The 23809-nt window shown below is 53.8% G+C and overlaps 1 protein-coding gene across 1 annotated transcript in view; it reads left to right on the top strand.

Annotated features, from left to right (window-relative positions):
• The window catches only part of BCR (BCR activator of RhoGEF and GTPase), a 122235-nt gene that overhangs the window by 86992 nt on the left and 11434 nt on the right, over positions 1-23809 (top strand). The window contains exons 9-16 of the mRNA XM_082697797.1: positions 6694-6815; positions 7852-8020; positions 8606-8725; positions 9658-9733; positions 11127-11231; positions 11825-11899; positions 14015-14112; positions 15929-16060. Of these exons, the coding sequence (XP_082553923.1) occupies positions 6694-6815; positions 7852-8020; positions 8606-8725; positions 9658-9733; positions 11127-11231; positions 11825-11899; positions 14015-14112; positions 15929-16060 (897 nt within the window). The remainder of the gene's footprint in view (positions 1-6693; positions 6816-7851; positions 8021-8605; positions 8726-9657; positions 9734-11126; positions 11232-11824; positions 11900-14014; positions 14113-15928; positions 16061-23809) is intronic.

The raw sequence follows: 23809 nt of genomic DNA, 5'->3' as shown, positions 1-23809 counted from the left end.
GCTGTGCTTTTTGAAGAAAAGGGACTTTGGGCAGCATTACAGGTGCCTCCTTTACCCTGAACTGTAGCTGGCAGATGGTCTCGCCAGCCTGTCTCCTGGCCCTCGTATCCCACGGGCCGTAAGCGACAGGCATTTCCCAGGAGGACACCCTCCTCAGCCAGCCAGGAGCCGATCAGGACCAAGAGGTCCCACTGGCACATTTTTTTCCCGGGCCTGGGACCTGCAGGCTGGTGGGTGGGTGCTCCTTCATTTAGCTGAATGAACTTTAAGCTGCCAGCTGATTCCCCCATGCGGCTGCCTGCCTGTCTGTTCTTAGCACCGCACCATGTGCTGCCCGGCATCCCAGCTCAGGCTGGGAGACAAGTGGGATGATCCTGTGTGGTGTCTTGTTTCCCAAGAGCCAGCCTTTTCTTGGAGCCATTTTCTACCCAGGTTCCCAGGTGCCCCAAGCAGCAGAAGGCAGGTGGGCAGGCTGAACAGGAGCCCCCAGGGAGGTGTCGCCAGTGTAGGCTGAGGCCAAGGGGTAGTGAGGCTCAGGCAGAGGAAAGGGGAGGCCTCTGGCTTAAGGATTAAAGAACTGGAAATGCCAGACCCTGTGGCAGTTTACAGGGGTGCTGCAGGAGGGGGTGGGCATGAAGGCAGCCAAAGGGTTGGGGTGACCTCAGCAGTGCCATCTCTGAGCCTTAGCTTGGTCAGCTGTGGGATGGGGGCTGTGTCGTCCAGTTTCAGAGGATGTCCACAATGAGGGGGCCCCAGCAGGGAAAGGCTGGTGCTTCGTGTCTAGGCCTTTTCTCAACCTTTCATAAAGTTCATAAAGTTCTCCACTTGTCTGGGCCCAGGTTCTGATTCTTCCAGGAACGTGGGCGTGTTACTTAACTCTGAGCCTTTCCTTCGCTAAGAGTGGTGGAGTTGGAACATGCTGCCGGGAACAGTTCGGCCAAGTGTGAGATGTTTCAGGAAGCACTCTGCACAGGGCCCAGCAGAACACCTAGCTGGTGCTCAGTGAACATTCCTACTGTGTGTCAGCAGCATGCTGCCCCGGGCTCACCCTGCCCTCTATCCAGCAGGCTCCTGTCCCTTCCAGGCAACAATGTTGCTCTGACTTCATTCCCCCAATTGGTTGTCTTACGATGATGCATCTCTCCAGGGCATGGGAAACCAGAGGCTCTCTCGGGGACCAGGGAGTGGAGGTGTGCTCTGCAGGGAGGACAAGTGGGCAGGTGCCAAGAGCCCTAGAACAGTTATAAGGGCAAGAGAGTCGGATGGGGCCCTCAGCACACACTGGGCTGCAGAGACACTTGTTACTTCACCTGATAAACCTCCAGATCCCAGTGACTTACCCTGCAGCCGGGGCTGCTCTGATGGGCAGTGTCAGCTGGGCTGCTCGCATGCAGCCAGCGACCCCCAGTTTCAGTCCTCACTCTGTGGGCATGGGAATGAGGGGGCCTAGGCTGCCAGCTTCCTCCAGGGCCACACATGCTAATCTGGTCCATGCTTAGAGCCAAGCCAGGCACCCTCAGCCAGCAACTGATGCCACTTGCTTTGGCCACCTTCCATGTTCTCCTCTCTGCCCCCACCTGGGCCCTCCTTGGCAACCCTTCTTCTTCTCACCTGGCCAGGCCCCACTGGCTTATCACTAAACTCCCAATTCCTGTTCCTGACAAAGTTTCCTTGCACCCCCTCCATGGAATCGTGGTCTCTGGCTTCTTCGTATGTGTTCCGCAGTCTACTCCGTTGCTTGAACAAAGTGCCATCTGCTGGGGGTTCAGACAACAGGCTTTTATTTCACACAGTTCTGGGAGCTGGGGGTCTCGAGTTCTCGAGGTCAGTGTACCAGCATGCTCAGGGTCTGGTACGAGCCTATTTCCTGGCCCACAGATGGCCACCTTCTCACTATGTGCCCCTATGGCTTTTCCTCACAATGTGCATTTGGAGAGAGCTCTGTTTTCCTCTTCTTAGAAGGACACCAGTCCCAGTCCCATCATGGGCTCCCACCTTCGCAGGCTCACCTAAACCTAATTGCCTGCAAAGGCCCTGCCTCCAGACACTGTCACATTGTGGGGTTAGGGCTTCAACATATGGATTTTGGGGTGGACAGAAATATCAGTCTGTAAGAGTGTACTTCTTCCAGATGCCTCCTTCCTGGGTGGGCTCTGTCTGGGGGTCGGAGGCAGTATTGTCTAGATGACAGCTGGGGGAGGCCGGCCAGACTAGGGGAAGACCCCTGAGGAAGGAGACACCCCTCTTCCGAAGATGGTGGATACATAATGTAACCTCACTGGCCTCAGTTTCCTTGTCTGTAGCAATGAGGGTGATAGTACCCCCACCCCCAGTCATCACGAAGTGTGAGAAGCCCAATGACAGGGCACCTCTCAACGCAGGGCCTGGACCTGCAAAGGACTTGGCTTATGAAAGCCAATAGCCCCACGTGGGCACATTTAATCCTCTGAAAAATGCCACCAGGCAGGTGTTTGCATCCCGTCTTATCTTTTAAGGCAGCCAGAGGCTCAGAGAGATGAACTGGCTGAGCCAGTGTCATCACTGCAGAGAAGAGAGGAGGGTGGGCTGCAGACCCCTCACTCCCTGGCAGCGTGAGCATATCTCTCTTTCAGGGAGGCAAGTGGTGTCCCCTCTAAAAAGGTGTTCCCCACCTGGAATGTGGGGGTGGGGGGACTCCCCAAGTGGAGTGCCTTCCCCAGCACCATCACTGTTCGGCCCCATAGTGCACACAAAGACCTGCACATGAGGGGACACACTCTCCGATACAAACAGGGACAAAAACACACACCCATACCTACAGAGGGACATGGGGGGACACATAGACCCATGGACACACAGGGACATGGAAACATTTAGAATGATATATAGAAACTCAGGAACATGACACACACATGAGGACACAAACACAGAAATATATATACAAGGGACACACACATGGGGCAACACGGAGATCAGGACCCATACACTGACGGGGATACACACATACAAAGACATGCCTGCCTACATGGGGACACACACAGAGACACACAGAGACACATGGATTCTTTTTCACACAAACGCACTCCTGTGGCACCCCCCAAGGAGCTGGCTTTCCTGAGTCACTGTCCCATAGACCTTGAGAATGGTGCTGCCCTACCCTGGGGTCCAGCAGGTTCCAGGTCTTCTCCTACAGCTCTACCCAGGGCTGGGGCTGTTTGCTCTGCATGAGATGCTGAGGCAAAGGGACAGTCCTTTCTAGTCACCTGACTTCACACCATCTTTAGACCACAGCCCACAGTGCCATGGGGCTGTGACCCAGTGCAGACAAGCTGTGTGACCCTGCTCTATCCCCTCAAGGGGACACAGGTGGGCCACACCAGAAGTTGGTGCTGCAGACAGGGCTAGTGAGCATTTCCAAGTGGGATGTCTCCTGGGCAGACAGGGTCCTCCTGGCTCTACACTGGTCCCATGTGTGCTGGCAGGGCTTCTCTGCCGAAGCCTAGGATCTGAGAAGAGGCCCGGGTAATGGCCACAGGGTCCAGCAGCCCCTCAAATGTCTCAGGCAAAGGGCAGAGAAGCCCCTCAAAAATGCTGTTGGGCCTGCACCTGCTTCATCCCTCCTTCATTTCTGTCCTCCTATCTGATCGTCTATCCTTGGCCTCTCTCCTCCCTGAAATGGTGTCTGTGCAGATAAGGGCTTGTTGTGGTTTCTTCATGGACCTGTTTCAGCGGCAGGATCCCTCTTCAGCCTGAGGCTGGACTCTGAGCAGGGCTGATCCCAGACCTAGGCTGGCTGACCTCCAGAGCCAGTAGGAGGCATCTACCCAGGCAACAGGGCCCTAGGCTGTGCCTTCAGCGTGGGACTACCAGCCCTAAGAGTCAGTGCCTCAGGACTACCCCTGGGCCTGGGGAAACATGGACAGAGGCAGTGTGATGCCCGGCCCTCCCCTCTCCCCCACACTCCCCTTGCCTGCTGCCCTGCTCCCTCCCCCCAACTCTGGTCTCTCTCCTGGGGTCCAGGCTCCCTTTGTGGATTTGCCAGAGTATAGTTGGGGGCCTGTTTTCCTGGGGCTGGGAGACCCCTCCTGCCCAATTCCTGGATATTTTCTGTTTGGGCATGCCAGAAGACCCCAGGGTGGCCTGGGGTTCAGAAGCAAGACCCAGTGCTTCCTCTGGAGGGAGGGCAACTGTGACAAGACAGGGAAAACTCACAATGAAAGAGCCTTACTCTGAAGATAGCCACTGCTGTCCAGTACCCGCACACTGCAAGGGTCTGGCAGGTGACATGCACGACTCGCACCCTCTGCTCTCCCTCAGAGACCGAGCATGGCATGGAGCAGGGCTCGGACTGGGATGCTTTGGGGGCAGTGGGCTAACTAGGAAGTGTTGGGGCTCTCTTGGCTTTGGGGCTTCTCTTAGAAAGATGAGGGTTTGCATAGGCAAGAGTTTACGGGGAGGGTCGTGGCGACTGTCACAGTATCCAAATAGAGTCTGCCTGTCACAGCCTCCCAAGGCTGCAGGCTGAGACCCAGGGGTCTGTGTCCTCCTCATAGTCAGCCATGTGTCCTCTCCACGTGGCAGGCATGTGGGCTGCCCCTAGCACCAGGGAATACTCAGTGGTCTTGTGGAGGATGAATGCGACACTTCAGCTGACGGTGTGAGCAGCAGGACCTTGCAGGGAGAGAGGGTGGGCTGGCTGAGAGGTGGAGGAGGCGCTGCTGGGACTCTGGTCATTTCTGATGTGCTGATGAGTCTACTTCTGAGCTGGACATTGGGGGCCCTCTGCTGGTGGTGGCCAGAAGCTCAGCCGCTTTGTAAGGAGAAAGGATCCATGTCCTGTCACAGAGAGTCCCTGGGTCCCTGCCCCCTGGGCTGGAAGACCCTCTCCTCTGTCCCTGCTGCAGAGGCATCTATCTGTTCATTCCTCTGGGACTTCTGGGTCCCAGGAGCCTTCACAGACCTGCTCCCTGATGAGGACCCAGCAGTCAGGTTTGTCCTAGGCTTTGCCCTAGGGTCTCCAGCTCCATGTGGACGTTTCTCCAGGTACACACACTTTCCTGCTTTTCGTAGCCGCCAATGCCAGGTGAGCTGTCAGCCCATGCCAGGCGGGCAGGGGGTGAGTGACAATGAGTCATGGCCTTGGAACGCAGGCAGTCTTGCAGCGCTTCCACTTAATGCTCTTCCATTTAAATCATTCGCTCCCTGGAACCAGGGGCCAACTGGCCATTGTGACCTGAGCTGAATGTGACAGTGACGTGTGGCTTTTGCACCTGGGAGTGCTGGGGACCAGCCCAGGCTGTACTTGCTTCTGGGCAGCTCTGCTGGCTCCAGCTCTTGCAGAGAGTCTGGGAGAGTTCGGGAGGCACAGGCTCCCCAAGAAGAGTCTGAGGTTGCAAGTGGCAGCGAGCCAGGCATGAGCCTGCCAAGCACACCAGGGGCGGGGGTGGGGATGGAGATACCTCCAGCTGGGGAGATGCTATGGATATGGATCATTCCAATATATGTACCCGATCCTCCAGGCTCTTCCCTGGCCATCGCAGTGAGGAGTGGGGAGTCACCCTCTCTGGAGGGCCTTCCCAGAAGTCAGGGTGGCTGGGTTCCCGCTAAGCATCTGATCTCTCTCCCGTGGGCTTTTGAATTCCAAGGACAGAGTCTGCTGAGCATCTCTGCCTGCTCAATCACCTGAGTCCCCTGCCTGGGACAGGTGGTAAACCTCTCCGAGGTTCCCGTTTCTCATCTGTGAGATGGGCACAAGGACCTGCTCGCAGCGTTTCGTGGGGATCACATCCAATGATGAGGCCCTGTGCTCACACAGCGTACCTGGAATGTGCATGGGGAAGGGGGAGGCTCACCACATCAGCCTCTCATCCTGTCTTTGTGTCCTTGACACAGCACTGTGTTGACCCTCATGAGGTGCCGGGCATTCTTTTTCAGAAGAATTACCGACTTACCTTGGTGTGCCATTCAGCTATCCACAGAGCTGTATGAGCCAGTGGGAGTGTTCTTGTCTTTCAGATGAAGCACCCGGGTGCAGAGGCACGTGGCTTGCTGGCGGGCTGGTGCCTACTGTCCGCCTGCTCAATCTAGGTCCAGTGCATCCTGGGCAGGTCACCTTAGACTCAGGCTGCAGGTATCTGGGCATCTTATGTGGGCTTCTGCCCGTCAGGGGGCACTGACCCTAAGAAGCCCAGAGCAGAGGGTCCCAGCTCTGGGCCCCCTGCTGGGCCTCCTGCTGCCCTCAGAACTAAGCCAGGCCTTCTTGGAGCACCCTGGCCCTGTCTCCTCTCCACTCACCAGGCTGCCCCATCCATGCTCGTCTCACCATGGGCCTGTGCTATGATGGTCCTTCTGTAAGAAGGCCCCTTGCATGGCCAGCCTCTTACCTGTTCTGGGTCTCCATTTGCTGCCCTGCAGAGGCAGGGACCACTCTGCTCACAGGGGTTTCCTGCCATCATTTTCTCTGCGCACCACTGACATAGCTGTAATGTCCCCCTCCCCAGCCTTCAGGCCAGCGGCTGGTACCCTGTCCACTCACCCTCCTCCACAGGCTAAGTGCCCGAGAAGCTTTGCTGAACAAAGAGAAAAGCATATGTGTGTGTTCGCTGAGGTGGGGGAGCACTGGAGACTGGGTCTGAAAGTGGGAAACTAAGTCAGTGAAGGCCCACCCGCCCCCCGGCCCGCTGCCCTGACTCAAGCCCCCACTGCACCCCACAGCATCGGCAGCTGCTGAAGGACAGCTTCATGGTGGAGCTGGTGGAGGGGGCCCGTAAGCTGCGCCACGTGTTCCTGTTCACTGACCTACTCCTCTGTACCAAGCTCAAGAAGCAGAGCGGGGGGTAAGTGACCACATGATGCCCAGCCTGCCAGGTGGTGAGGGTCTTGGGGCCGGACGTGGGGCTAGTCTCATGGGTAAAGGAAACCTATCTTTTTTCTTTTCCCATCGGGCAGTGAGCCTAAAGAGTTTGGTAACTATGTGTCCAGGCCACTTTTCTTTAGGTCACGTTTCCAGCTGGCCATGATGCCAGGCTCAGGGTGAAAGGTCACCACTAACAATTTGGGGACATTCTAGGTCAGGATCAGTGACTGGTCTGTTACCTTCTACAGTGGAAAGGGAATCTACCTTATGAGGTGCTCTTGGGGGTCCATCAAGTCATGAAAAAGTGGCAGGTCAGAGAGCTGCAGGGTCTGGTGCAGGCTGGCAGGTGAGGGAGCAGGGTGGGGAGTGGGGGGCATCACTAGACCATCCCGGTACTTTGTCTCCCCAGACCTGGTGAGAGCTTCTAAATTATTCTCAGCCTAGGCTACGCACCACCCCCCAACACACCCCTTCCGGGAATCAGACCACCCAGGTTGCACCAGCTGTAAAGGAAATAAGAGATTATATTGAGAAAGACGAGAACTGGGCTCTTTCCCCCGTTCTGCCATTACCGTACTGAGTACACTTAAACCAGTCACCTCAGAAGACAGCCTCAGTTTCCCCTTCTGTCACAGCAAGGGATTACCCCCAGGAGATCTGTAGACCCTCAAACTCTACAGCTCTGGGGGTTTTCTGCAGTCCTGTCCTGTGGGTGGATGCCCCCCACTGATGTGCTCCCACATTAGGGAGCCTGTGGGCCGCCACTGTCTCAACCCAGGATGAGGTGGATCAGGCCTAAGTCATACAAGCAGAGTGCCCATTACTAGGGTTCACCGGGACTGGGTCCCCAGTGTCAGCCAGAGGCCTTATGCCAGCCTGTCACACAGACCACAAACTAGGTTTCAAGGTCTTGTAAACTATGCGAGCCTCAGACTTAGGCTTCTCCGGTTCTTGAGAGCAGTGACATTAGCGAAGGAGAAGCAGTCCATGTGTTAATGTGCCGTTTCCTCCCCCAGCAAAACCCAGCAGTACGACTGCAAATGGTACATCCCACTTACGGATCTCAGCTTCCAGACGGTGGACGAGTCAGAGGCGGCTCCCAGCATCCCTCTGGTGCTGGACGAGGAGCTGGATGCCATGAAGATCAAGATATCCCAGATCAAGAATGATATTCAGAGAGAGAAGGTGAGACAAGTTGGGAAGGAGCAAGGCTAGGCCCTGCAACTGGAGCAGCAGCCAGCCCTCACACCTGGGTATCTGGTGTCTGATCCACTTCTGGCCTTGGAGACCTGCTGGGATCCCTGCAAGCCCGCCTTCAGGCTTGGAGCCATCCAGTGTGTGGGGTCGGGGAGGTGCTCGGTTGCACCGATGGAGAAAGGATCCTAGGAAAAGGGATCAGCCCCTGTAGGTGTTCTAGACTGGCCCAGGCAGGCCCCTGGTTGTTTTTGGAGAGATTACAAGATTTGAGAAACAGTGAAGGTTCGCATGTAAGGTTAGCCCCGGCCAGAGCAGACACCATGCGGTGGCCACAGATGAGGTTGGTCACCAGAAGGTTGGGCTTTAGTTCAGGGATGCCTGGCTGAGGTGCGCTAAGCAGGACGGGGGTCCTCCTCCCCCCGGCCTACAGTTCCACACCCCCCATTCCTGGCCTACGGCTCCACAAACCCTGTAGGCCGAGGAAGGCTCTGGGAGTAGTGGGGACTGGATGGGCGGGAACAGGTAGCACGGGCCCCTGGGATGGAAATGTGACCATGTGGCCTCTCCCCACAGAGGGCTAACAAGGGCAGCAAGGCCATCGAGAGGCTGAAGAAGAAGCTGTCAGAGCAGGAGTCGCTGCTCCTGCTCATGTCCCCCAGCATGGCCTTCAGGGTACACAACCGCAACGGCAAGGTGAGCACCCGCCACGATCTCACTCAGCCAGCTGGGGCCTCCCCCTGCTAGCCCCGGCAGATGCTCCTGGCCCCCTGGCCCCCTGGGTCCCGGAGACCCACCGCCCAGCTGGGTGGCAGCTGTGTTCCTGGCTCCTGTGTGACAGGTACAACAGCAGCCCTTTTACCTCTGGAGGGCGCTCCCACACCACGAGAGGCTAGCTAGTTCAGTACCGCACACCCAGGCCCATGTGTCCCTCAGACCAGTGCTTTGGGCCAAAGCCCCCAGATTGACCTCAGCCCTTATAGCTGGGAGGTGGCGGGGTCCCCAGGAAGTCTGACTAGGGCAGGGGGTTCACAGGTTTGTACAGACCTAGACCTCAGTACAGGGATTCCATCTGGGGACCTCGTGCGCCTGAGGGGGACTTTCTGTCCTGAGTCTGGCTCCTGGTGCCGTCTGGAGTCCGGGCCTCTCCCTCGCCGGGCATCTCACATGGCCATCAGCGGGCAGCCTAGGGAGGCAGCTGGTGGGCTCTGTGAGAGCCTCATCTCTCGGTCACAGCTCAGGGCCTATGTGTCAGACACAGGTGGTCTGGTTTTCTGGTTCAGAAAATAAATTGGACCAGCCCTCACTTCTGCAGATCCCACCTGTTTACCTTCTCTGTGGCCCTAAGTCACAGCATGCCATGCCCTGTCCCAGGCAGTCCAGGCAGGGGGCGGGTTCCAGAGGCAGAGCTGCATGGGGCATGGGAGCTATGGCCTAAAGCCCAACTGGCAGGAAGGGTGGAAAGTGCCAGAAACACAAGCCAAGCTGTGAGCACACTCAGCCACCAGGCTCCAGCCAGCCTCTGGCACCCGGGTATGGGTGCCTTGGAGGGGTGCACTGCTGGAGCACATGTGGACAGTGATGGGGAGTGAAGGTAGGCAGGATGCATTCTCCTTCTCGCTCCCCAGAGTTACACGTTCCTGATCTCTTCTGACTATGAGCGTGCTGAGTGGAGGGAGAACATCCGAGAGCAGCAGAAAAAGTGTAAGTGGCATCTGCAAGGAAAGACTTGGAACCTCGGGGCTGGATATTCATCTCCTCCTATGGTTTCAAGCCTTTTCTTCCTGAGGGCTGGGCAATGGCTCTCTTACCCAAGGGTTGCTATGTGAGCTCTGGTTCAGAAAATAAATTGGACAGGAGCTCCTGTAGGGTCCTGCCCTCTATGCCCACTTTCCTAGGCCTCCCCCACATCCCCTGTATGTCACCCCCACTGCTTTCTGACCTTCCCTGTGAATTCTCCCTCTCCCCCAGTGCCTTTCCTAAATTCCCCACCTCCCTACTCTGATGCCTACCTGTCCTCTGTGGCCCCCCCTCTCCCCTGCCTGCCCTGCCCCCTGGTCTCCCTTACCCGCCAGCAGGTGCTTATGCCAAAGAGGCCCTTGGCTGGACCTGCCCAGGCAGCCACACTGTGCTAGTCCCAGTCCTTGCTTGTCCAAGGGGCCAGCACTTGATCACTCTTAGGGTAGGGTGCTCACTCTTCTCTGGGATGGTCCCTTTCCTGGGTGCTTACCTCTCTTAGCAGTTTCCACCTTCTCCTGAGCTCAGAGCTGCCCCTGGGCCTGTCTGGCAGGCTTCAGGAGTGGGAAGGCAGACCCTGCCACAAGTCCCAGGGCTGCCCCACTTGGATCCTTCCTCTGCACTCGAGCTGTATGGTTCAGGATTCCCAAGCTATCCTTGATAAGAGGTTCCCAGGTGTGCCGCGTGTGGCACTATTTTGAGAGTGCCTGCAGAGAGAGCCGGGCTGAGAACGGTGTCCCAGGTGGGCTGGGAGCTACACACGCCTCTGCCCTGTCCTGAGCTCCCATTCCTCCAGGCTTATTGTCCTTGCTTGTGCTGAGCCGTAACCACCCCCCACCCCCAACACACACACAGTGCCTGCTGCCCTGCCTGGGCTCGTGTCCCAGGTGTGCTTTTATAACCAGGGGACCCCAATCATTTGCAGCATGGGAGTGTCTATTCCCTGCTCAGCACTGCAACAGAAATCAGCCCCTTTCCTCACCTGGTGAAGATCCAGGGACCCTTGTTGACAGAGCTCAGCGCAGGGCTATGCTGGGTGTCTGTGTGGAAAGATGCTCCAAGCGGCTGTCTCACAGTTGCCTTGTGGCTGTGCTTAGGTGGCAGGCCCGCTCTTGTGTTTGCAAGCCTTATGCTAATTTCTCCTGCCCTCTGAGCCCAGCCTCAGCCAAGGCCACACCTTGCTTGGCCATTTACCAGCTCCTCTCTTGGGAGCAAGCAGGTCGCCCCTCCTGGCCACCACAGCTCATCACCATGGTGAAAGTCTTGCGTGGGGACATCAGAGAACACCCTCTGGGTGTCCCCAGGGTCTGGGGAACCATGCAGGCTGGCTGGTTGATGCACCTGGTTTCTACCCTCTCAGGTTTCAAAAGCTTCTCGCTGACGTCTGTGGAGCTGCAGATGCTGACCAATTCGTGTGTCAAACTGCAGACCGTCCACAGCATTCCACTGACCATCAACAAAGAAGGTGGGCTGTCCTCCCAAGGGCTGCTGTCCCTTTCTGCTGTCAGCACTGTCTTTGGGACCATAGGTTTCTCAAAGGAATGCTGTGCTGCTAGGGTTTTGTCAGCCCCTGCCAGGAGTGGATGGGACGGGTCAGGGGTGGTCTGTCCCCAGCTGCTGGGTGGTTGAAGAGACACATGACTTTGTTCCTGGTCATACGACACATCCCAGATCCTCTGTGCTCTGGGTCTGGCCTTGCTCCCCTGTCCTCCCTTTGGTCATGCTGCATTTTGCGTCCACTCATCCACATACTTATGTCTACTCATTCCTGCTCACGGGCACTTGGGTTGTACACACGTCCCCTTTCCTATCCTGGGAACCTTATTACTCTTCACCTCAGTCACAGGTCTGCTGTGCTATGAACCCAACTCAGATCCTCAGGTCCCTGAGACGGAGGCTACAGTGGATATGTTTCTGGCTCATGACATCCCCTGGCCCTGAGCTAAGCAAATGGCCGTCACATGGTGCTCCCCTCGAGGACTGGTTTTGAAGCAGAGCCTGTCACCTGCCTCCCTGTCTCAGGAACATGGATGCTCACCTCTCTTCTCTCTTGCACAGATGATGAATCTCCCGGGCTGTACGGGTTCCTGAATGTCATTGTCCACTCTGCGACTGGCTTTAAGCAGAGTTCAAGTAAGTGGTTGGTTTGGGGAGGAAGGGAGCAGGGCACTGACCTGGAGGCTGTGAGAAACCAGGGTCATGACTCATATTATCGTCAGATGCCTTGGACCCTAAACCCTGTGAGGTCCTGTGGAGGTTGGCACACCTAGTGGACTGTTACCAGTCTCTGGTCCCTGGTCCCTGGTCCCTGGTCCCTGGACCAGATGTGCAATCTGCTGAGCTGCCCCCTGCAGGTGGGTCTTGTAATTAGAGGCACTGGGATCGGCTACTGGCAGGAGGCATGGCCTGGGTTCCAAGCTGTGGAAAGCTGGGCCTTGACCCAGCCAGCAGAGTAGATTTGGCTGCTGAGAGCTAATGGATCCCCTTTTCCTCCCACCCCTCTGAGGTGGGGAGTGCCTTGCAGGTGCTCAGGCGGGGGCTGATTGCATTTCAATCTAGGACAGCACAGGCTGCATCCCTCAGCATGCCACTTCCTCGTGAGTCCTCGGGGCCCCTTGTAGGAGGATGCAGGACAGGGGCTGTGCTGCTGTGCTTTCCCACTGATGCTGCAAAGCTGAACAAGAAATCACTGATAAGCCACAGCCAAGAAGACAGAATTTACAAACCGTGTGTGTGTGTGTGTGTGTGTGTGTGTGCGCGCGCACATGTATAGGACTTGTGTTCAGAGTATGAGGAACTCTCAGAACCGCAGTGCAAAGGAGACAACCTCGTTTTTAAAAATGAACGAAAGATTTGAATATACTTCACCAAAGAAATATAGGTAGCTAATTAGCACGTGAAAAGGTGTTTATGGTTGTAGGGAGATGGAAATTAATACCACAGTGAGATCCCACTTCATACCCACTGGAATGGCGATAATCAAAAAGGTGCACAGCGACAAATGTCGGTGGGAGTGTGGAGAAATTGGAACCCTCAGGCCCTCCGCTGGTGGGGATGTGAAAGGGTTCAGCCTGGAACCTGGAAGACAGTTTGACGGTTTTTTAAAAAGCTAAACACATCTCTACCGTGTGACCCAGCAGCCCTGCTTTTAAGTATTTACTCTAGAGAGATGCATGCATGTTCACATAGAACACACCATGTTCATCCACGTGACGGAGCGCCACTCAGCAGTAGAAAGGTACTGAGTACTGATAAAGGCAACCACGGGGATGAATCGGAAGAGAATTATTCCTAGCAAGACACCCGATTCAAAAGACTACATGTCATAGCATTCTGCTTGTCAGAAATTTCTAGAAAATCACTATTTGGAGACAGAAAGCCTTGCAGGGGTTTTCTGGGGCTCAGGGTGGGAGGAGACTTGTCTCTCTCAAGTAAAATTAAATCTTTAAAAAAAAAAAGAAAGAAAGAAAATGAAGGCCATTTTCCCCTGATCTTGAAAATGTCCAGGAACAAGAATTCCTGTCTCCTTCAAGGGTCCTTTCAGTTGGACTAAGAATCAGATTGACAGGAGACCAACTAACAAGAGAAAATTAATAGCATTTAAACAGGAAATCCACATGGACTTGGAAATTACAGAGCTGGTCAGGCAAAATGAGGCATATATGTCATTCTGAACTAAGGAGAAGGGCATAGGGGTCTGGGAGTTCGAAGGACAGGAATGCACATGACAGGGCAATAAGAACAGATGTTTGGGGATGCCCAGGTGGCTCATTTGGTTAAGTATCTGTCAGGGTCCTGAGATCGAGTCCCATATCAGGTTCCCTGCTCAGCGAGGAGCCTACTCCCTCTGCATGCCAGCCTGGAAACTTGACTTGGTAAGTTTCCTACTTGTGCTCTCGCTCACTCCCCCTCACACACAAATAAATAAAATCTTAACAACAACAACAAAAAAGTTTGCCCTGCCATACTGATGGGTCACTCAGATAAAATTTATCTCTGCTCATAACCCTTATTTTGAGAATTCCCCCTCCACAATCTAGATTCTTCTGTATAGTTAAGGAAAGGGCAAAAGTTTCTCTTCAGCCCATAGAGGCTTAATTACCTTCAGCTCAGAGTAATCTCCATGTCACAGTGCCTATCTTGGGGCAGCCTGCTCTTGGCCCCCTACAAAAAATAACCCCTGTTGTCATAGAAAATGCAGGTAATATGGAAAAGTGCAGTCACCTTCCGTGTGTTGTCCTTCTGCAGATCTGTACTGCACCCTGGAGGTGGACTCCTTTGGTTATTTTGTGAATAAAGCCAAGACACGCGTTTACAGAGACACAACGGAGCCCAACTGGAATGAGGTGAGCTACTACTTCCAGATACTTCTTGAGCTCTAGCCCTGGCAGGCAGGCCAGAATCTTGTCCCTGTGGACAGTCTGAACCATCCCCCTCCCCTGCCTGGGGCTCCCTGATGGCTTCCCACCTCCCGCGGCCCTGCCACAGCCAGCATTCCACCAGCATGCCAGGGATCTCCTGGGAGGAGGGGGGCTAGTCCAAAAGATTATATCTCTGTTCCTGAGAATCCAACCCCCCCCACACACACATACATTACAAAGAAACAGCCTGGAGAAGCTTTTGGAAAACGAACTTAAAAGGGCTTTTTGTGCTGCCTTTGTTACTGCTTAGTGTTTACTTGATAAGTTTCCATAGCGTTTTTCCCTCGGAAGTTGGAATGAGCCCTATGACCCTCTTGGTTTCTGGAAGCCTGAACTCCGCCAGCCAGGGCTGGGGTAGGGACCTGATTTACCTGTCCCGGGTGTTGGGTTTGTAGAGTTTGCTGCTCTGTTCTCCTTCACTTTGGAGAGCTGTTAGATTAACTCGCTCACTGTCTTGCGTTGAGCCTTTAGGAGTATAGGAATGGTTACAGAGTGGTTAATATTGACGAAGCCTCCAGATCTGTGAGAATGCCATTTCCCAGTTTCTGGAGCAGCTGTGGCCCTCAAAGGCTTCATGCTTAAAGATGTGGGTGGGGACATACCACGCAACCCCCCTGCAGAAAAAGCGGCTGAGTCCCACCTGGCTGCCTGGTCTACCTCAGGTCGTGTGGCTCATAGAGCCGTGGGACCAAGCCCCCAGCTCTCCTTTCTTGGTGTCCCCTACTCTGATCATCAGACTTGATGCTTTAGCAGGTCTGAGGGCATGAGGATTGACCAGGCATGATAGCTCTGGGCATCCCTGCAGAAAGGGTGGTGGTTTCCATGGCAAGGGAGTAGCATAGCCATGTGGAACCACCAAAGGCTTTGCTGGGAGCAAGAGGGCTGTGACTGACAGGGTTAGTGAGGGAGGGGTTGTGGCCACAGCACAAAGGGTTCAAGTGCGAGCCAGCAGTGGAGGCTCAAAGAACCAAGGCACGAGGGTTCTAGACCAGCAGGTCACCTGGTGGCCAGCCTGGGGGTACGTCTGGATCCTCCAGGGGTGTTACGTGTTCCCAGCACACGCGCCCTCCACAACCCATGCGGGCTCAGAAATCTCTCCTTTTTTCTTTTCTGTCACCTTCTTTTCCATTTCCCCACCACGACCCTGTGCTGGCAACAGCACTGGTGTGAAACACAGAATTTACTGAAGCTATCCTGAGGTGATGGAGGAGAAAGTTAACACCACACGTCCTACAGTAGACAGCTCCAAAGCCTACAGGAGCAGTTCTTTTGTCTCCTCTGTCACCTCTCTGGGGCAATTTTTTTTTCCCCTTTCAAATACATTGATTTTTTTAGAGCAGCTTTAGGTCCAGAGCAGAAAGGACAGAGATTTGCCATAGAACCCCGTCCCCAAACATGCAGAGCCTTCCCCACTAATCGGTGATTCTATACTGACACGTCATATCACCCAGAGTCCACAGAAAACTGCATTTGTGACCAACACCCCTGAGCTTCTGGTGAAGGTGCTGTGGGGACTGCCCTTTGACATTCTGGCTTCAGGAGTTTGGATTAGATGTTAGAAGTATTCAGAGCTTCAGAAGCATCCAGGCTGGGCCACAGTGGGGCACTCACAGGGAAGTAGCTTCTGAGGGTCTTCGTTGCAGGACTAAAGTGGAGAGGGTCTTGAGGCATGGATCCTTCTGGGGCAGTGAGGAACCCACTGGGCGTCCCTTCCTCTCACAATTCTTTCTTGGGACTTCAGGAATTTGAGATTGAGCTGGAAGGCTCCCAGACCTTGAGGATACTGTGCTACGAAAAGTGTTACAACAAAACGAAGATCACCAAGGAGGACGGCGAGAGCACAGACAGGATCATGGGCAAGGGCCAGGTCCAGGTGAGGCCTTCCCGCTCCTCTGCTTCCTGCAGAGTCCCTCTGCCCATCGCTGTGTCCAGCACACCCTTGTACGCCTGCCCCTGGGCCAGCCCACACCCTCTGCTGGATGCTCGCCATTCTTTTCCCAGTTGACCTGGGACACAGAGACGGTTCAACTCCAGGGATCAAGGGCAGGTGCTCCCAGACTTGGAGAGGGACTGTCACAGGTCCTTTCCTGCTCATCTCTCTGTTTGAGTGTCTGTCCTGCCCCATCTTGTCCCCAAAGGAAGTTCAGTTTGGCTTGTTCTCACAGCCTGGGCTTCAGTTCCTCCATGGCCTTGTGTTTCCTGGGCCTCACCTGTGCAGTTCTGCACGCCACTGGAGGAAGCCCTGATATCCGTGTTCCTTGTGGGCCTCTTACCAAACCCGGCCAAGCAGGTTCCTCCCTGCCCTGCCCTGGGCACCGACTGCTCCAGCTCCTCTCCTACCCTTCCACCCCCCCCCTCCGGTAAAGCCTCCAGCAGGAGTGGGCTGGGCATTCCAGGTGAAGTGGTAGAAGGAGGCTGTCCACAAAGCCCCACCTCTCTGCCCTGAGGGCAGGACATTGCTTTTAGTGCTGAAATTCTGAGCAGCATGGATGAAGGAGAAGGAGAGTGACTCACCCCTGAGTAATTTCGTCTTCTTGGTGGGGAGCACATATGTTCGGCCTTCAGAGAAGAGCAAGTCCTCACTTACCTCCAGACCCCCCTCTCTGTTTTGCCCGGTTCTCAGGTTCTGGTTCCCTAGGTTTTCACAGCTGCCTGCTTTCCTACCCTGGAAGCTTATTTGGGAATTCAATGGCTCAGGGCCTCCAGGGACCCCCTCATACCCTGTACCTGAGACCAGGTCTAGAAGCAAAAATGCTCTTCTGACTGCCTTATATGTGACGACACCCCCCACCCCCCCACCCCCAGCCAACCTACCTTCCAGCGGACACCACCCCGTAGCCCACACCTTCCCAGGAGAGCCGGCCCAGGGCCTCAGCTACCCCCGACAGAAAGGAGATGGGGCTGGACTGGCCTGGGGCAACCGTCCAACAAGTCCACTAAGGTTTGGGATGCACACTGGGGATCAGTCGGGTGGCCTTGCCCAGCACAGGAAAAGTGGGATTCTTGGCCCCTCTCTCAGATGGTGTAACTGGGGCACAGGGGCCCCCAAACAGACCAGGTTGGGCTACTCACAATTGATAAAATCCAAAGGCAGAGAGACGAGAGGTAGTGAGACAAGAAAGGGATTTACTTCAGTGAGGCCCTCACTGGGAAGACAGCAGGCTAGTGTCTCGAAGACTGTCTCCAAAATGCTAAAAACACGTGCGGATTTACAGAAGGCAAGTGTGGGACTAAGGGCGGTGGGTGCCTGCAGGTGGGCAGTGAAGGTCAGGTGGAGCACTGTCCTGGGGTCAGTCACGCGGGGTCTTGCTGAAGTCAGGGCAGTCCTCACTGCTCGAGGGGAGGGCTGTGGTTCTCATCATGGGATCCTTTCCCCGCAGGGTCTTTCGCCTGAGTTAAGAGATAAGCTGGAAAGAAGAAGAGTCTGGAAGCACTGACTGAGGTTGAAATGGAGGTGTTTGAAATGCTTTGTCAGTGAGCATGGTCTTTTAGGGCCGACGGCTGGTCCAGGGCTAGCTGGTAGATGTCCTGCACAGGGGTCCTATTGTGGCTTGGTTGCTGAGGGAGAAGCATATGGTTCTTCCTTGTTCCCCGTAAGCCTGATAAACCATTGAGCCAGTTGTAGGGGTCCTGGTAGCCAAGGGCTTCTGGATGGAAGAAGGAGGAACGCAAGCTGGTGCTTTTCAGCTCTTCCACTTTGGGGATCCTGTCCAGGGATCTCTGACAAGTCAGGTCCGTTCCCCAACCAAAGTCACCCCCTTGAGCTGGACACGAGTCCCGTGTTGATGGAGGCGTGCACCAACTGCGAAGTTGGGGTGATGTCTGGGGGCTGGCTCGCATGCTCAGTGCGGATCCTCACCACTCTGCAGCTCATGTGCATTGACTCCCCAGTGTCCTTGAGATCCAACCCCATATTTCCACATAGGTCTTATTCACCATCTTGGCTCAATAGAGAGTCCCATGGATTGAGTCAGCCACTTCAAGGGACTCTTCTCCTTTTAATGGACACAGACTTGTTTTCCAGATTTTGCTGTTCTGGGAGCATGCTGGGGCTGGACATCTTTGAGGACTGATGTGTTTTGGCACCTGGTGGGCAACGGTCACAGCTCTGGCCCTTTGAGTTTTCAGGCTGTACTCTGCTGCTCAGCAACTAATATGTTCCCCTTGCTCGCCCTCCCTTCTCCCCTCCACAGTTGTATCTGCCCCCAGCCCCGGCGTCCCTCCCATACACCCATTCCCTGACCCCCCGTCTTGCAGAGAGCCCCAAGGCAAGCTGAAGATGTAGATGGACTGGTTGTCTGGCTCCTTTCTTAAGTCCTTCTGAAAGACTGAGGGAGGCCCAGATTCCACCAACCTTTCACTCAGTTCATCCAAATCCTCCAATGCTAGAGTCCCAGGGGTGGTAGGATTTGCACTGTCACTGGGTAATCGGGTGTCTCAGTGGAAAAGAGAAAAGAAAAGATATTCATCCTCTTCTTGTACTGTGTTGAGCCGTCTGTGGAGACCCTTTGCCTTGATACTACTGGATATAAACAAAATATTCTTTTATGAGCACAGCCTATGCTCTCGGACACACTAGGGGTGCCAGGTGAGCTCCCTGCCCTGTCCTGGGGAAGAAAAGAGCAGTGGGGTTGTGGGGGCTGGCTTGGGACATCTCTGAGGTTCTCTGAGGGGTGCTCCTCAGTGAACACTTTCCCTTTCTGTTCCTTCTGGTAGGCAACATAGGACAGGAGTGGACTCTGCTTAAAAAAAAAGAAAAGAAAAGAAAAAGATCGTGCCTGATCTTGTTAGAACATTAAGGTTGACTGTATTCAGCAGGATGTAAGTATAGGGACCCTGCAGTGAGGTTTTGTAGCAGGGGAGAGAAATGGAGCCCAACTCTGAATGTGACAAGGAGAGAGGGAATTTATAGCCAAGAAGCAGGGTGTGGGGGGATTGTTGGTTGGAAGCTACTGAAGGGAAACATCAGGGGTAAGGGGAAACATCAGGGGTAAATCAACCTAACGGGTTCTTTTCTGAAAGGAGGCCAGGGCAATCAGACATTACCCAGAGGTGATGGGGGGGCGAGGAATCTGGTCACTTGTCGAAGTTCATCAGCTATCAAAGATATCAGGGGGTGGTTTTTGCTAAAATTGAGCTCGTGGGACATTCCCAAGAACAAGGTCTAGTTGGAAAACAACTCAGAGCAGCCTTCCTGGTGTTGCCCAAGGGAAACCCTTTGTCCACTCCTTCAGCCCCAGTGCACCTCCTGGGAGCTAGGGCAAGTCACCACTGCCTGCATAAATGTATTTCCTCCCGTGTAAACTGTAGCTGGTTGCCATGGAGCTGGCCGTGGGGGTCTTCAGTGGCTGCTGCTGGTATTATTACTCAGTGTCGTCACTGTTGGTGGAAGAAGGCGGGCTCTGGCTCTGTTTCTGCTTCCATGGAAGAGCTGGGTGAGTGGGAAGAGCTGAGTGAGTGGGAAGCCTGGCCAGCCAACATCGGCCAGGAAGGAATCCCAGCATGACGCAAGGTCCGTTTGTGACTCACACAGAGTAGGCAGTGGCTGGCCCTGCCCCTAGAGACCCCCATTTCTGGTGGGGCTTGCTTACAAGCCAGCATCCCCAGGAGCAAGAAGGCAGGAAGTCAGAGGAGGCATGGTGATGACCACCTGTGTCCCTCAACTCCTCCAGATACTGTTTTCTGAGTGGGGCTTTTCCCAGCAATATCAGGCCCCTTCCAAGTATGCCACGTGGTTGGGACATAGAGCCCTGCCCTCCCCATTGCTGAGGGTCTGGGGAGGGGGGTTGGGAATAGCATGGCCTTCCCCCACCCAAGTGCTACCCACCCCCCACATATGTACATTGACTGAAAAGTTGAGTGTAAAGCCCTCTCTGTGAAATGGAGAAGGTGCAGCACCCCTGGTGTGTCTACGGGGAGCCAGGGAGAAGTCCAAGCTGGCTAGAAGGGCAGAGGCCGGACAGGCCCCTCTGAGGGGCAAGGGATGGAAATCAAGTCTCCAGCAAAGCTGCTCACACACCTGTCTGGGCAGAAGGTGTCAGAGTCATCTGGGGAGCCGAGTCCCAATTTCCTGGGGCTTGATCGGGCTCCCTTTCCTCCTCCACGTGGTAGTGATGAGCTGAGGGTTCAGGAACCACCGGTCTGAGTCTCAGGTTCCACGTGGTACTGATGAGCTGAGGGTTCAGGAACCACCGGTCTGAGTCTCAGGTTCCACGTGGTAGTGATGAGTTGAGGGTTCAGGAACCACCGGTCTGAGTCTCAGGTTTCGGCCCTTGCTCTTCAGATGCCTGGCCAGATCCCCACTTCCCCTCCTAAACAATGGCATTTCCACAAGAGGAGGATGGAGGGCTCCCCCTCCTAAACCCAGGATGGGTGAATTGGTTTGTTCACAGCATCAGGCCATCCCAGAGAGAAAGGCAGAAGGACCAAGTGTAGAACAGGGACACAGCCCTGGGGGCGCCAGCTGTTCAAGAAAGAGTCAGAGACTCGAAAACCTGAGCCCTCACGTGCAGACAGGTGCATAGGGCCCCACTGATAGTATTCCCTGAATCCGAGCAAGCAAAGCCATCCCTGTCCTATCAGCAGACACCAAGAGCCCGCTGTGCCGCCCTAGTGATGAAGGGCCTCCTGCATGTCAGGCCTCAGGGACCCCGAGAACAAGAAGACATGTGCCCCTATGTTTCACGGAGCAGAGAGTCTCAGGAAGGAAGGATCTGCAGATGTGCTGAGAGCCAGAGCAGGAGCAGGCCATGACCTGGGGTGGCTGCGTGGCTTGGATGCAGTTATTTGGAGGGAGTCAGAGGACAGGGAAATCTTCACTAAGTTGGGGTCACTGGGTCTGGGGCTTCAGGGGAAGGTTTTTCCCAGGTGGAAATGTCAAACGTCCTATGTTCTGAGCTGAGCAGGAGCACAAGACTGATGAGATTGCATCAAAGCCCAGAGAAATTAGAGCCTTGCAGTTATTAGGAAGTCCTTCTTTCCATCTTTCCCTGCTCTCCTCCGTTTGCCGATTTTCTGATGCTAAACCCCCTCCACGCTGTTTCTTCTCAGTGATTAACTTATATCAAACCCTAGAGTTTTGTCTTCTCCCATTTCTCCCGGTATTTTGCGTGTCTCGCGGGGCTCACCACTCATTCCAGTGGGATCATCAGAGTTGTTTTTTCTTTCTAACATTTTTTCTGAGTCTTGGATGAGATTGGGGCCTCGGGGTTCTGGTTTGTCTGTTTTCAAACTTTGTTTGAAGCTTTGTTCGAAGCTAGTGCTTGGAGTGGCCGTATGTGGGTTCCCAAACTCTGCCGGCCCGAGTTGCTTGCCTCGTGAGTGGAAACCTGGTTGGATATAGACCGACAGGTCCAGCTGTGCTCCCCCTTCTGGGGGTGCCCGGACACCCATGCTCCAGCCCTCACCAGGACCTTAGTGTGAGGTCTTACTGTGAGGTCTTTCTGCTCGCAGGCATCTTCTCCTTCCCCCACTCCCAGCAGCTGTGCGATGTGGGGACACCACTAGCACTTGTACATGCATGACAGCCTGAACCTGGAAGGAACCAAAAGTGTCCATTAGCTGGTGGGTCCGTAAACCAACCGTAGTATATCCATACATAGAAATACGATGCAGCCATAACAGGAAGGACTTTCAGATACACGCTTCATGGGTGGACTACGAGGACATTGTACTAAGTGAAATAAGTCAGACAGAAAAGAATGAGTGACCTGGGATTCCACTTAACAGGAGCTACCTAGAACCGGTGAACTCCTAGGGACTGAGAATAGAACAGAGGTTCCCAGGGGCTGAGAGGGGGTGGAAATGGGGAGTTACTGCTTCACGGGGATGGTGTTTGGGATGATGATGAAGTTTGGCAGTAGATGGTGGTAATGATTACTCAACATTGGGGATGTGCTTAATGCTACTGAATTGTGAACTTAAAAATGGTTCATTTTATGTTTTATATATATATACACACACACACACATATATATATATATGTGTATATATTTTTTAATCTCTAATATTTATAATGTATAATATTTTATGTTATCTATTATATATTTTCTAATATATAGTCATTAATGGTTATAATATATAATGGTTAATATATAAAATATATATTTTATAATATATAATATATACATTATATATATTATATTTTTTAACTTCCAATTTTTAAAGAGTTTTAACTTCTTTAAAGAGTTAGCATGTCCACAGGGTGAAGGGATGGACGTGGTAGCCCAGACTCAGCGACTTGCGTCCTTCATGAAATCCCCCACCACTAGAGGGACAGTCAGCCCCTGTGGCATGGTGGGGAAGCCACCTTTGGGAGGCTCAGCACCCTCACCCAGAAGAGGGCAGGTATCTGTCACCCGGCAATGCCAAGTGACCAAATGTTTAGTCTGTGCCAACACGTATTGCAATCCATGTATATGAAAAATGTTTATGTCATATATCCCATATACACGTGTCTTGACACGGAGGTACCACAGCAAATGAAAAAGAAGAAAGCCCTGTGCTTGGGGCCCGTACGAGAGACAGACATCAACGAAAGTGAAAATAAGAGCTGTGGTCAGGTAGGCAGGAGATGGGGTTTGGGGAAGATGTGGTTTTCAGTCAGCTGGTTGGGGAGAGCAGATACTGTTAGAAAGGAACCAAGAGACCCAGCCTTTCATCACCAAACCACACAACGGTCCATCCACGCAGACACTCAGCACGCTACGGCATCCTGCTATTGGGCGGAGGGATGCCTTCCTGGGTACCTGTTGGGGGGGCTGGGGGTTGCTCAGAGATGAATGAGATACAACCCCTGTTGTGGGTAAATGAGCAAGGGAAGAAACCCTTGTCACCTCTGAAACCTCCCTCTCTGGGAGAGGTCCAAAGTGTCTCTTGTACCAGACACATAAAACAGGTAAGATTGTTTAATAAACTTATGAGGAAGATTTTAGGCTTTAAAAGCTATGAACGTGTAAAAAACATGTGAGCAAATCCTCCTTGTCCAGATTCCCCAAGATTTGCCCTCAAGAAGCGTACCTCTGTCCTGGTGAAGAAAGTGTGGCCATGTGACCTGGGCCCTCCTTGCTCTATTGTGATCCATTCTGGGAGCCTATATCTTATTTTCTTCAACTAGCATGACATACAGTAACTCCATCTTAAGTATACAATTCAGTCATTTTTAGTAAATTTACAGAGTTGTGTAACTCTCACCAACAATCCAATTTTAGAATATTTCCATCTCCCCAAAACCATTTCATCATTCCCATTTATAATCACCTGCTGTTCTTACCCGCAGACCCAGGCTGATCTGCTTTTTTATCTACAGATTTGCCCATTCTGTGTATTTCACATAAATGGAATCATTCTGTATTATGTGGTCTTTATGACAGGCTTCTAACACTGAGCACGTTTGTGGGGTCACCCACATGCTAGCAAGTATTGGTTATGGCCGGATCGTAGTCCATCCTATGTATCCATTCACCATGCTGTGTTTATCCACCAACCAGTTGATGGACACTTGGGTTTCCAGCTCGGGGCTGTTACGGTTAACGCTGCTGTGAACGTGTGCACACAAGTCTTGGTGTGAACGGATGTTTTCATTCTTCCCGTGTGGAAACCGGGGGTGGAATTGCTGTGTTGG

Source organism: Mustela nivalis, assembly GCF_964662115.1.
Source record: "Mustela nivalis genome assembly, chromosome: 14".
Lineage (NCBI taxonomy): Eukaryota > Metazoa > Chordata > Mammalia > Carnivora > Mustelidae > Mustela > Mustela nivalis.
Note: the sequence above shows the minus strand (reverse complement) of the source record. Positions and strands in the feature narration are given on the sequence as shown.